Source organism: Scophthalmus maximus, chromosome 20, assembly GCF_022379125.1.
Source record: "Scophthalmus maximus strain ysfricsl-2021 chromosome 20, ASM2237912v1, whole genome shotgun sequence".
In the NCBI taxonomy this organism is placed as follows: domain Eukaryota; kingdom Metazoa; phylum Chordata; class Actinopteri; order Pleuronectiformes; family Scophthalmidae; genus Scophthalmus; species Scophthalmus maximus.
This window is the reverse complement of record NC_061534.1, coordinates 16,088,582-16,104,632: the sequence shown is the minus strand read 5'-3', so window position 1 is coordinate 16,104,632 and position 16,051 is coordinate 16,088,582. Positions and strand designations below refer to the sequence as shown.

Here is a 16,051-nt window from a genome sequence, read left to right as displayed (position 1 = left end):
GGCCGCTGACTCACTGGGAAGTCAATTAACAAGGAAGCTGTTGCTCTGTTCACTCCCACAAACTTTTAAGGCTTGTGTCTGTGGTTTCAAGGACAGTAAGCTACAAGCATAACAGACTTTTAGAGCTCTCACTTAGACTGACAACTCTGACAACATCAGACTGCTTGAGACTTAAGTGCATCAGTCATTTGTTCGAGTAATTTTTCCTACATTATCTCTACAAATTCCCATTCATCAGCTGTCAGTAAAGCCTGGTTGGTACTGGATCTTCTGAGGATGATGTACAGATATTTGAGAGTTTAAAACATTAGACAATATATTTATGGGAATCCGATCCCTTAGACTTGAAGAACTGATAAAGATACAGACTATGTGGGACAATGTACTTGGACCGCAGCTGTTAATTTCATTATTGATTCATTTGGTGGTTATTTTCTTGGATTGATAGTTTCGTAGTGCTGGATTGAAAAATAAATTATTGTCTGATTATTTTTTAAATTCTTCTTTAAACCCTAAACTTGATATTTACAACTATACCTTTTCCCATATAACATGTCAATATGTTTATCGTTATAGGCACAATGTCTGTTTTGTAAAAAAATCAGGTTATTACAATATGCACAAAAAATAGCCGACTACAGGGCTTTCCACATGGATATGGAGTAACCAGTTGGGGGGCAGAAATCCAAAAAGGAATTTTAATTGAATAAATTACTGTAGAAACTGTTTCTAAATTACTGTACTTTGGTAACGTTTGTCTGTACTGCAGTTTTTAACTATTATATTATATTATTTACTCATTGGCCAACTCATACACCAATAGCATTTCTGATAAACAAGCAAATATTGGCTCGGTTGTTGGTCTGGCTCAAGCTGTCAGTGGTCATTGCTGTGTCCGGAGGTTGAAAGCTTTCGTTCTCTATCCCACCATCACTCTGGACCGGAGATGGAGCACTGAGGTCACAGTTATCTCTCTATCTCTGGCTTGCGTTTGCTTACTCATATGGTTTTGCAAGGCTGAGAGAGAGGGAGTGTTACACTCGCTGAGATCACAGGAGAGTTTCATGTGATAAAAATAAAGTAGAACAGACAGATAACTCGACGGGTCATTCGTCATGTCCTGACCATTAAAAGGAAACGGAACAACTCAGTCATCCTATTTGAGTAACTGACCACAGACTGATCAGATAACACAACTATTCTGGGTAGGGGTGTCCGATAGGGAGGGCAGATCAAGGCATTTTTTAACTGATCGGGATCCGCTTTATTGAGCTTGAACCTAGGCCCGATTCTTTGTTTCACGTCAGACTGCTGCAGCTGACTCCTGCTGCAGAGCAGGTCAGTGTGTTTCTGTGTGCTTCTGACAGACGGGCAGTGAGAGCTGGCCCCGCCCCCTCCACAGGACAGGTCGGATTGGGAATAGAGCGCAACAATGAATGTAAAAATCACATTCATATTCTCCATTGACATTTTGATTATTAGCCATAATCTCGTAACCATCCAATGTACTGTAGACTTACCACATGCTACCAGGTTGTGAAACGATGGTGTATGCACATGTAGAAGCTACAAGTCCGTATGAAATCAACCTTGTTTTTATTCGCAATGTCACTGAGATATACCCCCCATCCTAAAGTGTAACATCAACGTCTTTGATTGGTGGCGATCGCCGTTCCGTTGTACTCGGAGCTCGGGTTGTCGTTCTATTATACCTCAGAACTCGAAATTACAGACCTCCGAGTCTGAGGTTGCAACTCCAATGCCTTGTCGAGTCGGAGGAACCCCAACAACCCCGGCTTTTGAGTTCCGAGATGTAATGGAACGCAGCATGAGTTACTGGTACCCGCCGCTACCACTACGGTTATTATACACTATAAACGCACACAAAACACAAGCTGCAATACATTACAAGACTATCATCAACAACATAAACACTATAGTGATGATGATGAAGGTCAAATTCACGAAGAAGCTAAACTGTCGGTTGGAAGTCATTGGAAATGAATTCGCAATACTCTTATGGGATGAGTAGTCCCTTCGCTCTCAAAATAATAATGAACAGTCTTGTACCTTTGCCTTTTTTTCTGTTTTCCAAATTTTCTTTTGCCCCGAATTATGAATTTTATGATAGCAATTCATCTCGTAGCTTATCGGCTCGGTTCCAGGCTTAAATAGGCTCTTTATATATGGATATAAGGATTTTATGAAATGTCAATGGAGTAAATGAATGGGAAATTCACTTCCGGAACCAGAGGCGTTCAAAAAGTGTTGTGCTCTATAGCGAAGATTCATCATAGATGAATGCATTCATTTTTTCAATACCGTTAGCAGCACAGATGACGTTGGAGCTTAACGATACTACAGTCATTAAATGCATGAATGCACGCCCAGTTTTCTGTGACAAGACTGTCTTCTATTAGAGTCATTATGGTATCCGCGTTCTCCAGAGCATTGCAGAAACATTCACGATATAAGATCGTCAGATCGGCCACTCCTAACCCCAATCCGCATGTCTTTGGAGTGTGGGAGGAAGCTGGAGTACCCGGACAAAACCCACGCAGACACAGGGAGAACATGCAAACCCCCTAGTTGGTTGGTTGGGTCGAAACAGGATTCGAACCAAGAACTTTCTCGCTCTGAGGCGACAGTGCTAATCACTGCACGCCCCTGTCTGTGTGTTAAACTTAATCTAAATTGCTTACATCTTTAACGACCATGAGCAACACAAAATCCTTTGGTTCCTAATGTTGCACAGACTCTATTAATAATGTATGTTAATGTTCCTTCCCATTTCTGAGGACAAACAAATTGCATAATTGATCTTTAAATCATGAAATATTTAGATAAGGTTCCAATCTATTGGCTTGTTATTGTTAACGGTTGGTTACCATAGATATCATAATTGTACGATATATATATGGTGTTGCTTTAATTTAGGTCATTCCATATTGAGCCACACAGTGGAGCATGACACTCACTGGCACCTTTTGCACAGAATAGACTCCAGGCCTAGTTTTTTGCCTCACCTGAGGCTACTGAAAAAAAAATTCCAGCCCACAACTTAACCCTGGACTCTAAAAGAACAAACAACAATGACAATAAAAACAATTTTTTTTAAAAGAATCACGATTACAATATAGTGTTAACCGAAGTAGTTAAATGGGGCATTCATACCAAATGCGACGAATATGCGATGCATATGCGACGCAAATTCCCGCGATGAGATTACATCCAAAGTCAAAGTAAACCCGCAGCCAGACGTCCTCACGTCGTATTAGAAATTGAGGATAAAGCTATTGTCGCTATAATCGGGGCACCCCAAGCTTTTTTGACATGAGTTGTTATTTTTATCGTGACCGGAGCGAAAAAAGGAGAGGGCTTGACAGAAAGTGAGCCAGGAAGTTGGACACTAGCTTTAGCCATAGTTCGCAAAACCGGCATTCCCAGGCGCATTCACCATGTTTACGAATATTCATTTTGCAGTTGGTGTGATCACAGCACAAGAGCAGTAACGACTGTGTACATTGATTTTGTGCTAATTTAATGAATCAGCCCAGATTTCATTTATTTTGTTAAAAAAAGAGAAGTCGCGCGTGTGTGCAGTGATTCAGATGTCTGGCACCAGGCTAAATATTTTTTCTTCTTCTAGTATCTAAAAATGTCTTGTTTATGTAGCTGTGTCACTGCTCGGCCAGTGTTTTTTTTCCCCTGTTATTCACTGATCAGTGTCGTCATATTCTCTCCTGCTTATTTAAAGAAGAAATGACCAGTTAAACAGGGTAATTTAGTCTGTGCTTGTCTTTAGAGATCCAGGCTTCTTGAGCCCCTCAAGCTAAGAACTCAATAAACAACTCCCCTATCCTCCCACCACCGTCAACATGATCGGGCCACTTAAGCTCCTCAGCTTCTGATTGGTCAGCAGCAGAAAACCGCGGGCCACACTCAGCCATTTCTCCTGGTGAGAATGTAGAGAATGTCACAGATGAGGGTGCATCTATTCCAGAAAAAGATTATAAAAAAACATTTCCTCCTTAAATAATCCAAAGGCTACCAAAACAATCTTCTGTCCCTGCTCCCGGCAGTGAATTGACCCTCTCAGTCCACCAAGGGCTGACACGGTGGGCTGCGTTGACCTCGCTGTCTCCCTCAGCGATCCAAGCCGTTCTCCCAGCCCTCAGCCCAGCACCCACGTGTTGTCAGCAGCTTCTGTTACGTAAGCCCTCCTGCTAGACAAAAGCTCAGCCATCCCAGACACAAATCACTGACCGCCCTGCGTTGGCAGCGGCGCTGTTAACGTTGGCCAGTGGTCCACATAGGGTCCTTATTGTTTGGCTTTTCCTTTTCTGGCTGCCAAGTTGAAAAATGTTGGCCACCAAACAAAAAAAGTATTTTGAGGGTATGACACATCATTTTTATTGCGGTTATGTGATCGCCACGCAACATCGCTTTTAGCGAGTCTGGACACAGCTTTACTTAAACTTCCATACAATTTATCAAGAATAAAATTGATAAATGATGAACTCTAACCCCTGCCAACAATGTGTCAATGAAATTGTAAGGTGCAATATCAGACACTTTGGTAAATACCTACATTGCAGCACCGCAGTTTCTGATTTGAATTTGAACTCACAACCTGTTAATATCTGTACGTTCTGACATGTCAACTGTTCTTCACCTCCGTAGTCTGTAATTGCACTAATTAAAAAAAGGAAGTAACCAAAACAATTTCCTCAATAATACTTTGACTCGCAGAGGCGAATCTGACCAATAAATTGATAAGTAATGATATTTCCTTTACATTGTCCAAACATACTGCAGAGTATTCGGGCCATATTGCAGAAAAAAAGTTTGATTATCTAATTGAGAGGAAAGTCATAATATTGCAAGAATAAAGTCGTAATTTAATGAGGAAAAAGTCATAATATTTTGAGAAAAAGAAGAAAACAGCCCTTTCCTCCTCCACAAAAGAGGCTGTGTGATTCTTTGTACGGAACAGACACAGTTTCTTGCACAATCTTTTCAAAGTACTGATATCTATAACTAATAAGGTGGTGCTGATTTGCAGAATGATCAAGTATTTTGTTATTTGTGAAACCTACACTAATGCATAACTAAACAAGAGGCAGGCGACATGCTGATCTTCTAATATCCCCCCCTATAAAATTACACGCAGCATAAAAGTTTTTTGCCGAAAAGAAAAAAGTATAAATTATTATAAAGAATTTTATTTTATTTGTTCTAATTTGTTCAAAGTTATATTGTGAGCTGCTGGTATAGTGTCTGCTGGAATGTAAAAAAAAAAAAAGAATAGTTCAGTGTTATATATTATATATTGAGACAATGTATGTTGTGATATGGCGCTATACAAATACAATTTAATTGAATTGAATTATATAAAGATTTATAAATTGTGCTTGTACTACCACATTCAGGCTATTTAATCATACAATGGTCAACAATTTTCATTTCGGTGCATCAGTTTATGATATTGTGGTGTAACACCAACGGCCTTGTGGGACTCGCTGTCTAAGAATACTGTCTTTTTCTTAAACAAAATGGTTTTATAAGTGTTTCTGAAGGAGACCCATGTGACATTACATCAAATACATCACAGTGGGTTCATAGGAATGGGCTGATGTTCCAGGCTCAGGGTGACAACAGCCTTTTGTTGAACTGTGTTTGTACATTCTGTTCACAGCCCTTCACTTTTATCGCCCTGTGTTTTTTGTGTGCCATGTGCCAGGATTTGTTGCCAAACAACAGCAATCATTAATTAATCCATCAGATTACCTTTAGGGGGTTTGCTGTCAAGTAAAAAAAATAGAGGCTGGACTCTGCTTAAATCATCAGAGTCAGTGAAGACGTGACTGAACCTCCAGCGATCATAAATACAAGTTGGCCCTGCTTTGGTTTTCAAGCAATTGATATTGCTGCCAGCCTATTAAAAACCATCAATCTTAAGACTTTGATTACAAATGTTTTTTTTTCATTTTTGGAAACATCACAGTCAGCAGCCCTCTAGACTGACCTCTGACATGGTGGCATGTGAGATGAAGTGGATACGTTCCACACTTTAGACTAAACTGCATAAAGTTGAATTACATAACAAATAAAAATGTGAGTTGCAGTTTGATGTCTACAGCGCTGCTCTCTGCACGATGTTACGCTTTCTGCGCTCTTTTTTTCTTTTCCTTGTTTTGCTTGAAGTGGGAGAGTCGAATTTCTTGAACTTTATTAACCTAATTACACTCCCAAATCCCTGTGCACTAAACCCAACCTGCAGTCACTCATCAGAACAAGGGGCAAAAAAGGTCACATGACACTGACCCTTATAGAGCGCACTGTGACAAAAGCTCCAATTTGACAATAGCTTCTGTGTCAAAAACACTCAAAGGTTCCTCGTTCGTTTCAGTTAGACCGAGTGCTGACTGGTGTTCCCTGTTCACAGTTTGGCTCTGCAGTGCACTTTAGACCTTTTTACCGTGTGCTCTACATTGGGCTGCAGCTAATGACTGTTTTTGGTGTTGCTTCGTCGATTGTTTTCTCAATTAGGTTCATCTTTACATCTGTAAAATAGAAACAACAAACAAACTTTCAATTATTATCAGAACATTTGCCGATAAATTATCTGCAGTTTAACTAACGTACTAATCGTTGCTTATAGTCCTCATCGTGTTAATTTGACATAAGAAAAAAATGATAGCAACGTTGATATGAACTGTAAAATCTTCTTTTAGAGAGAAGTATGAGCTGCTTTTACTGGTACCTACAGCAACACGCTCACTCCAGCACGGTCCCTGGTTTCCTATTTTCGGTCAGAACACAATGTGACCCACGACTGTGTGAGTCTGAATGTGGTCTAAGTCTGTAAGTTTGTCTCCCCGTGATTTTCAATGATTAACTGGCCTCTTGTCCTAGTAAAATGAGTATACTGTGCTTCCAATGTTGATGCCCTAAGATAAAAAGCACTATCTCACAGCAAAGTGCTCTGTGAGGACAGATGTTCCAGAACAAGGCCTGTAAGTGTCCAGATTTGCCTCCTAGAACTGCTGAAAATGTGTGTTCGCTCAGAATATCTTTCCTGGTAAAGGAAAGGCTTTTAGCTTTATCTTTTGGGCCAGGGCTACTTCGATTCATTCCTTTTATCTGCCATTGATCACCCCCTACATCCTTTGTGTCAACGGCCCATTGATACTGCCCCCCCTACTAACCCTAACCCCATCTTGATAATGTTTCTGAATTGATTCTTGGTGCCCAACTGCTGCAGGTCCTTTTGGGCTTGCTATTGAAAATTGAAGCGCAAAATTGTCTTAATTGATTTCAGAGGGGACTTCTTGATGGACATAATGTTGGCTGTAACATACTGTTCGAGTGAATTTGTAAAAGCACATTTGCTCACAGTACCTACAACAGAAAAACAAATATTGGCTTCTATTAAGCTGATTATGGAGTGTAAGCAGAGTTTGTTTTGGCTGTTTGCAGAATATTTCACACAAACCATTTTACAGAATTTAAAAGTTATCTGCCCTGTCAGTAAAATTCTTGTGTTTACTGTACATGGTGATCAGGTCGTATCTGAAGACGGGCCCGACTTCTTTAATTGGGAGTCTAGATATTGAAATAATCATGAGTTTTGAATTAATCCATGGTTTCTGACAGTTTTTCTGTATTCATAAATATTTTGTGTAAAACGTTAAGCAGATTAGAAAGTGTTTAAAAAAAGACTGGATGAAGACTGAAACCACAGTGAAATTACCCACTTTACATGTTGCTGTCTGACTTTTAATTAGGTTTCGATGCAAATTTGAGCTTTTGCGAAACACTCTGTTTGCCGTGGCTGTTGTCATGGGCAGGTCGAGTGACTGTTAAAGGTGTCAAGTTCAAAAGCAGCCAGGCCACAACAGACTGGCTTTTGAATGAGAAGCACACTGGTATAATGACCCTGCTCAATCCCCTTTTCAGTGCTGTAAACATTCTACCTCTAACACTCCTTTCATCCCTTGTACGATTTTGTTAATCCTCATGGAGGATGTTTTTAACTTCTGATGAGTTTATACCTGTAGTTTTAATCTTTCTCCATCTGTTCTCTCTTTTCCAGGTGTGGCTAGTAGAATAGCTCGAGGTAGAGGATTGCTCCCCCTCACCCCCTTCCCTTGGTGCCCTTTTGCCGGAGAGCAGATTCTTTGTTTTGTACATATATATAAAAAAAGAAATTCTGCACAAAAGCAACCCGCCCACTTGTGAATTCATGATCACATGACCGTGGATATGGACGCAGTCCTGTCCGACTTTGTCCGTTCCACTGGAGCTGAACCGGGACTGGCCAGAGATCTGCTAGAGGGTGAGTTGCACAGAATTTTTTAATCCTCTCCTTTGTTGTCCTGTGCACATGCTACACAATAAATACTCACGGATAAACATCAAATCAGACTCTTTAGCAATACATCATTATTTATGAAATCAAGTTTAACTCCTAGAAAAAAAAAGAGAGAGGTTGGCGATGGTCGCTGTCTCAGATGGTGCCTCTGCCTTGTCACTGTTGATTAGGTTATTATACATTCACTGAAAGAAGGTATAGCTTGAGTCAACAGAGTGCCTGTTGCCTAGCAGCAACACACATTGCAGATAAGAATATGGGTTAAAAAAGCAATGCAACACGGAGAACGGCAGCAAACCAGCGAAGCGAGACCAATTTCTGATATTTGTCCAAGCAAAGGAATGTGCCAGTGACCTTTTACGTAAGATAAGGCAGCCTATCATCTTGGGGTAAATGTTTAAACTCATCAGGGATGTGCAATTTGCTTGAAATGGAAGATTCAGGTTGTCACACTGGACCTGTTGGCTCAAACACATATTGTCCCCGGGCCCCTCTCTTTCTCTCTCTGTAGGAAAGAACTGGGATTTCACTGCTGCACTCAGTGACTTCGAGCAGCTGCGGCAGGTGCATGCTGGGAACCTGGCGTATTCGATCACAGAGGAGAGAGCGTATCTGCCTTCCGAAAGGGAGATGGCGAGAGTCGGTCGACCTATACTCCACCGACAAGATGAGGTGGTGCAAGGTGAGGACACTGGCAAGTGAGATGATTCTTTTTAGTTTTTTCTTAATGGTGCATAGCACAATTTGACCCGTTTAAGGTGCTGGACTCAGTAAGTGATGTTAAATGAGGACACGTGCTAATGTGTAACATCCCAAATCAGGCCAAGACAATTACCATCCAGTAATAACAAGTGCAATCTTACACACTCAAGAACTGCAGTCATTGGCTGCTAACCACTGCAACATGGCCCCTCTCTCTTTTTTTCTCTTCCAAATTTCTCCTAAGTTTGCTTGTTAACTTCGACTTTTCTCCTCATCATCTGCTCTTTTTCTCTCCCTTTTACAGCCACAGAGAAGCGCCTGTCCAGGGGTATTTCCCATGCCAGCTCAACCATTGTGTCCCTGGCCCGTTCTCACGTCTCCAGCACTGGTGGCAGCAGCTGCGAGCCACTTCTGGACACGCCCCTGTGCACTTTCCAACTACCAGACCTCACCGTGTACCAGGATGACTTTCGTGGCTTCATCGAGAGGGATCTCATAGAGCAGTCGATGATGGTGGCCTTGGAGCATGCGGGTGAGCTAAACCGAACACCCGGCCCAAGATTCTTTCTACGCTTAAAACCCATCACACACCCTCTCACTGGATGAACTAGGGCTGTAGCGAATACCACTTCTGTTTTCTGTGAGTAGTATCTGGGAATTTTCAAAGCTCCAGGGTGTTGGATGTGGGTGGTTTGAAAAATCAAACTTCAACGGTATGCTTTGTTTACATGCAGGTTGCGCCAACACCAGTAGTAATGAGAAAGAAACAATAAGAGAGATTTTGACAGTTGCAGAATGACTCAGCTGTAACTTAAAGGGGCAGTAAGCGATCCTCAGTGTCCGTTAGCTATCACTTTTGTGTGTTCACCTGTGGGTTTTCCGCTCAGTTCTTGTTCTATGAATCGTAAACAAAAAATGGTGCGGACCACACCTCACAACACTGCGAATGCAGTTTGTAAACATCACTCGTCGAGACCTTAGGACACGTGTTGGCGGGTGGCGGCGCAACTCATTTTGGCGGAGTGGTTTGCGAGATCAGTAAAATCACAACAACAACAAAGAGAGAGACAAGCTCTCTCCAAATCGCTTTCTGGCGCTTTAAGCTGTTTAAAACATGCACTGAAGTCTGGACATTTCCTTAAACTTTTGCGGAGGGGCTGTATGTGAGCACGCAAATGTCTGCGAATGTTGCTCCAGACATTTTCCAGAACTTTTTCTACCTGACCTTTATAATTTTCCAGAAAATGTCAGAGTGAGAATGTGTTGATGACTGTAAACAATGATTTCCTCAGTAATCGTCATGTCGGGCCTCCTGCATGGTCTTCCTGGATGCCACAAAGTTCCGGAATTGTTCTTGCTGTTGCAAACGCGCCTGACTGCGGAAAATGTCTGGGTGCAGTTTTTCAGACATTTTCCAGAGATCATGTTTGAAAACAGTTCCCTTTGTCCTAACTAACACTCAACTTTAGGGGCATCAGCTTCCCAAAAATGTCAAATTTATACCAGATGCTTTTCCAAATGCATCTCTGAATCAAATTTGGCTTTTTATACCAACAGTCGTGATATTTTTCCTTTGTCCCTGATTGTCGGGACCAGACTATGGGCACTTCACTACCATGCTATATTTGTAATTCAAACAGACGAGTTAAGTCTCTCCTGTTGGCCTGCAGGTCGGCTGAATTGGTGGACAAAAGTCGTTCCGAACTGTCAGAGTCTGCTGCCCCTGGCAACGAGCGGAGATGGAAATTGCCTGTTACATGCAGCCTCGCTTGGTGAGTATCACATACCTTTTTCTGACAAGACCCCAATACTATGCAGTTTCACACTCTATTAACATTCATTAAATAGCTTAATTGTTAGCTGAAGCGCTAATTGCATTTTACAATGTTGCATCGCACACTCACTTAGCCTTTTATGGCCCACTTAGGAGCCCTAGTCCGGAAAATTAATAATGCTTCATCTAATGCGCAATGCATTGTTCCAGACTTTGTAGTGCATCTCCTGGATAGTAGTTATGAAACTAGTATTATCCTGTTTTCTTTAAACAATGAAACAGCAGCAAGTCCAGCTTTTCAGTTGCCGGTTTCTTATGTGTGTAAAATGTCTTAATTCCGTGTTTGCAATGCAGGCATGTGGGGGTTTCATGACCGGGACTTGATGCTTCGCAAGTCCCTGTATTCGCTGATGGATCACGGGCTGGAGAGAGAGGCACTGAAGCGCCGGTGGAGGTGGCAGCAGACCCAGCAGAACAAAGAGGTGTGGTATTTAGGCTGCACATTTCTCTGGCTCATCTTTGTAAACCCTGTAGTGACTATATGAGAGCAGATCTAGTCTGAAGCATTTGAGAATCTTCTGAGCTTGAGAGCATTGTTGCCCAGCAAGCGTCACAGCAAACTAAGGCCTTGCTCGTATCTGGGATTGACATGTGTCTCCGGTGATCTGATCAAAAGTGGACAGCGTTGAGATCCGATCTCTTAAACCGCAGTCGGACGTGGCCTGGACTGCACTTGGCCACATTCTCTTAGCACCCACTCAACTGACATCCTCCGCCGAACGTACAGACTCATTCGTTTTTCCACCACGTCTCGAACACGCCAAGTCGGTATTGTGTGGATTTCTTTCTTTTTTAATTTCCGGGAGACTAGGCACAGGGAGTGCACAAAAAACAACAATGCATTTCCTCTTCGTAAAACAGAAATAATGTAATGGACATGTCTATTTGCATACAGAGGGGTGAAGTGAGAGCTGATCACAAGTGGTCGCTCGACGTGCACGTGGAGACGCATGTTAATGCCAAGTTTGAACAGAGCCTGAGTTTGTTTTCCATAGTAGCTGCACACGGTATGCAGACCCCCACAGAGAGAGTGCCCACACGCATGACTGCTTAATGTTCACCCATTCGTCAACATCTACTGTATTTGCGTTGTCCTTAAGCAAATCACTTCAAACTAAAAATGTTCCAGAGGAGCTGCTTAGTGGGCAGCGGCAGATGACTGTGGCTGCACTTGGAAGCTTTCTTGTGTGAATGTCTGAGGAAAAATAACTTTTCTTCTTTCCATATATGGAGGTTAAAATCTGGATATTGATGATGTCTGTTGTTTTTTGTCTGTGTCATTTAAACAGACTTGTTTAAATCTCTCTCCTCAATTGTCAGCATGTAACCTTGTGGTGGGACGCCACAACGTCACTGCATGCTTTTGTGACATTTGACACTCGCCCTCTAAATATGTGTGTGTGTGTGTGTGTGTGTGTGTGTGTGTGTGTGTGTGTCTTTCCTTTTCTCCTCAGTCTGGTCTGGTGTACACAGAGGAGGAGTGGCAGAAGGAGTGGAATGAGCTGTTGAAGTTAGCCTCCAGTGAGCCGAGAATACACTACAGCACCAACTGCACCAATGGGTGAGGTCTGGCTCGGACAAAGCAGAGGCTGTTAACCCCCGACCACACTCATGTTTTTATTCATGAACAAACAACAGCGCTCACAATCAGAAACTGAGTGGCGGGACCTCATTTTAGTTCCATCTGCAATCGACTGCAGCAATTATAAACAAGTCAATGGTTAAAGATGCTGACTTTAATTTTTAAATGTGTAAACCCACTTTAAATGCATGTAACTGTCACTAATCTTCCCACTAAATGTATTATTTTGTTTTTGTGGCTCACCAAAAAAGTCTACTATCTACATTTGCAACAATTTAAACCATTGTTACTCTGTAAACCATGTTGCTGTTGTCTCCAGGGCGGAGTCTTCGGATGAACCGGTTTATGAGAGTCTGGAGGAGTTTCACGTCTTTGTCCTGGCTCACGTTCTCAGACGACCCATAGTGGTGGTGGCTGACACGATGCTGCGGGACTCTGGAGGAGAAGGTGAACACGCCCGGAGCCCCACATCGCTAATGCATGTCGTTTTTGAAGTATTTTTCTAAGAAACATTTTTGACCCGTGTTGTCAGTGATTTGTGGACTCATTTGAGTTATTGCATTATGAACTATTGCCAAAAAGTGACCCATTACTGTGCATAAACACATATTTCTTTCACAAAAATCCCTGTACTGTGGGCTTGTAGTTGTCCATCATAAAGCAGTTGTCCGTCACAACCGGGTTTCCGTCAGTTAGTAAAAAAAAGAGATGCAGGGGGATGTGACATGAGCTGCTATCAGACATGCCCTAATAATAATAATAATAGTAATAATAATAATAATAATAATATATTGAATTTATAAAGCACTTTTCAGGAACCCAAAGCGCCCAATGCACTGAAGTCCAGATGTTATTCTGACCTTCACCGGAGGGTGAAAATGTATAAAAGGAAATGTGGTGGAGCAAGATTAGATGGGCCCGATGCAGATGATGTCAATATCTATATTTTACAGAGAGAGAGGTAATGCTGAATCATCAGCCAGTTTTAATTTTCAAGCAGCAGAGCCAGAGCTCAGTGTTATATTATTTTCAACATTTTCAACAATGTGAATGTAAATATTAAATTATTTAAGATATAATAGAAAATAATCTATCAACAAATATTGTGTACATAAACCTCGTGCTGCTCAACAAAGGTCTGTTTATTGTCAGACTGACAGGTGGAGCAAACTGTTGTAAAGGAGGGAGGATTGCAGTGGAATACGTGTGGGGTGTCAGGTGTGACTGTTTGTCCTGGGTCAGGTGGGACAGCCCCGTAGCAGGAAGTTCAGGAGCAGCTCTGGGCGTATCGGGGCAATCGGTGGGCCAGTGGACCGTCAAAAAATCCATAAAGTTCTTAGTTCTTTCCGGCCCTGTCTGTCTAATGTGCGTTTACATTCTAGACCAACCACCACCACCCAAATTGCTTTAATGCCACATACTGCCATCCTGTGAGGAAACTAAAGCAACGGCCTTAATAGTTTTATTATTGTCCTAACTTTTAATTTGCTTGGCACTGTTGAGACTCTTTAGCTGTGAGTTATTGATACCAGGGGTGACATTGCTCCTATTACAGCTTTAATCCAACACTCACAATTGGCTGAAAATTAAAAGTGGATATAAATTAACCCCCCAGCAAGTAAAATGTTGTTCTGATTTACTGATGGAGGTGAAAGCTCATTGTTATTCTTCCTCCCACTGTGCTTTAGAGACCTGGAAACATTGCTGAAGTTGCGCCTTTCAGATGTTTAATATCCTTGTTACACTTCCCTTAGCCTTCGCTCCCATCCCGTTCGGAGGCATATACCTGCCGCTGGAAGTTCCAGCTGCCAAGTGCCATCGCTCGCCGCTGGTCCTGGCCTACGACCAGGCGCACTTCTCTGCGCTGGTCTCTATGGAGCAGAAGGACAGCTCCAAAGAACAAGGTGATCCACAGCATCATACTATTTTATTATCATGTCATTTTATATATTTTTTAAACTTTTTTATCAGCCTCCTAGTAAAAACAGCTGACATTGTAAAGCCACACATCAACAATGCCAGTAACACATACACATACATTCTTCCTTAGATGTGCTGAAATATGGAAAAACCTTAAATAAATTACAAGTTATAGAGCCAGAGGTTCTTAGTGAGCACTACTCATTTACCACTTGGTGCATTTGCTTGATCGGTCAGTCGCTTTTTTATGTTGACCTTGGTGGTTTATTGGATAATGGCCCTTGGGTTTGTGAGTTTCCCCAGTGATCTTCGTAACTCAAAACCAAGCAAGCAACTATCGCCCACCAGTGTTAAAGTTGAATGATACTTTGATAAAAGTTTTAAAGCTGAGGAATTCATCAAGAACTATAATAGGTGATTGTGAATTTGATTTAATATAAAAGGTACTACTCTGATTACTCAAATAATTTGTCTTTATGCAGTTGCTTATGCTGTGCCTTTACAGCAACACTGAACACTTGTGCTCACACTGAATTTTGTGCATAAATCACAAGGCTATCCTTGAATTCCAGGACACCATCGAGACATTTAATTCATATCAGTTTAAAAATATCAGCTTGAACCATCTACAAACACTGCTGCCCAGATGCAGTAGCCCTACATGTTTAAATAGAAAAAGTGAAAGAATTCATAACGCTAATGTTTGCAGACAATCCGTAGAGCTGTATTAAACGAGTTCATCTTCTTCCTCCCCCCCATCTCCACTAGCAGTTGTGATCCCTCTCACGGACTCGGAGCACAAAATGCTGCCTCTGCACTTTGCAGTGGATCCTGGTAAAGACTGGGAGTGGGGCAAGGATGACTCAGACAACGTGATGCTGGCAAGGTACGGAGTTCAGAGGAGAATTGTCGCGCATTCACACGGTTATTTTTGGTCAGGTTAAAATGTATGCATGCGCTGCTTTTCATTAAAATGATTTGTGTGAAGTGATGGCGCTAGGGGGAACAAAAGGATGCAGATGGAAACAAGCGTGACAGCTGCACTTGTACACTCTTCTAGACAGCGGCGTGTCGGTGTGTAGGGATTGACCCATGACTCCATATTAGCGACACTGCCCCTCACAATGACATTAGCTCCAAATACCTTCTATGAACGGAGCTGGAGATGGAGTGCCAAAATAGCAGCTCAGTTAAAAAAAATGTTTTTTTTAAATCCTCCAATTTATTTACGTGAGCTGATGACACCACTGATGTCTTATTTAGTTGAAATGGTGGATGGAGATTATATTACGTGAGTGGCTGCTAACATTGTTTGGAACAGGTCATTGAGTTTAAGGGCTATGGCAGAACTAGATAGCACAACAGCAGCAAGAGGCTTTTAGTGCGGTTCCCTTTTGCTGTATCATTCTGAGGCGAAATACTAGTCGTCGTTCAGCAGCAGCGTGGAAAATGCAACGTTCAGTTTTATTATCAGCCTACAATAAAATAAAAGATGACCAACATTATATGTTATCAAGTTAACAACCTTTACCATTACCGTCCAGAATAGTAACAGAAAACAGAATTATTGCTGGGCGTCACATCCCGACGGAGGTCAGCCATCGCCCAACCTCCGCTGTGAGGGTTTGGAACTATT

At 41.9% G+C, this 16,051-nt stretch overlaps 1 protein-coding gene across 2 annotated transcripts in view; it reads left to right on the top strand.

The window, feature by feature from the left end:
* The window catches only part of otud7b (OTU deubiquitinase 7B), a 35,147-nt gene that overhangs the window by 12,171 nt on the left and 6,925 nt on the right, over nt 1-16,051 (top strand). Inside the window, exons 2-10 of one of the 2 annotated variants that reach the window (XM_035607508.2) lie at nt 8,099-8,341; nt 8,889-9,059; nt 9,384-9,611; nt 10,750-10,851; nt 11,208-11,335; nt 12,368-12,474; nt 12,815-12,942; nt 14,250-14,399; nt 15,187-15,301. In XM_035607508.2, the coding sequence (XP_035463401.2) occupies nt 8,257-8,341; nt 8,889-9,059; nt 9,384-9,611; nt 10,750-10,851; nt 11,208-11,335; nt 12,368-12,474; nt 12,815-12,942; nt 14,250-14,399; nt 15,187-15,301 (1,214 nt within the window). In that variant the 5' untranslated portion in view covers nt 8,099-8,256. Of the gene's footprint in view, nt 1-8,098; nt 8,342-8,888; nt 9,060-9,383; nt 9,612-10,749; nt 10,852-11,207; nt 11,336-12,367; nt 12,475-12,814; nt 12,943-14,249; nt 14,400-15,183; nt 15,302-16,051 lie in introns of both variants that reach the window. The other variant, XM_035607507.2, reaches the window with a different exon arrangement.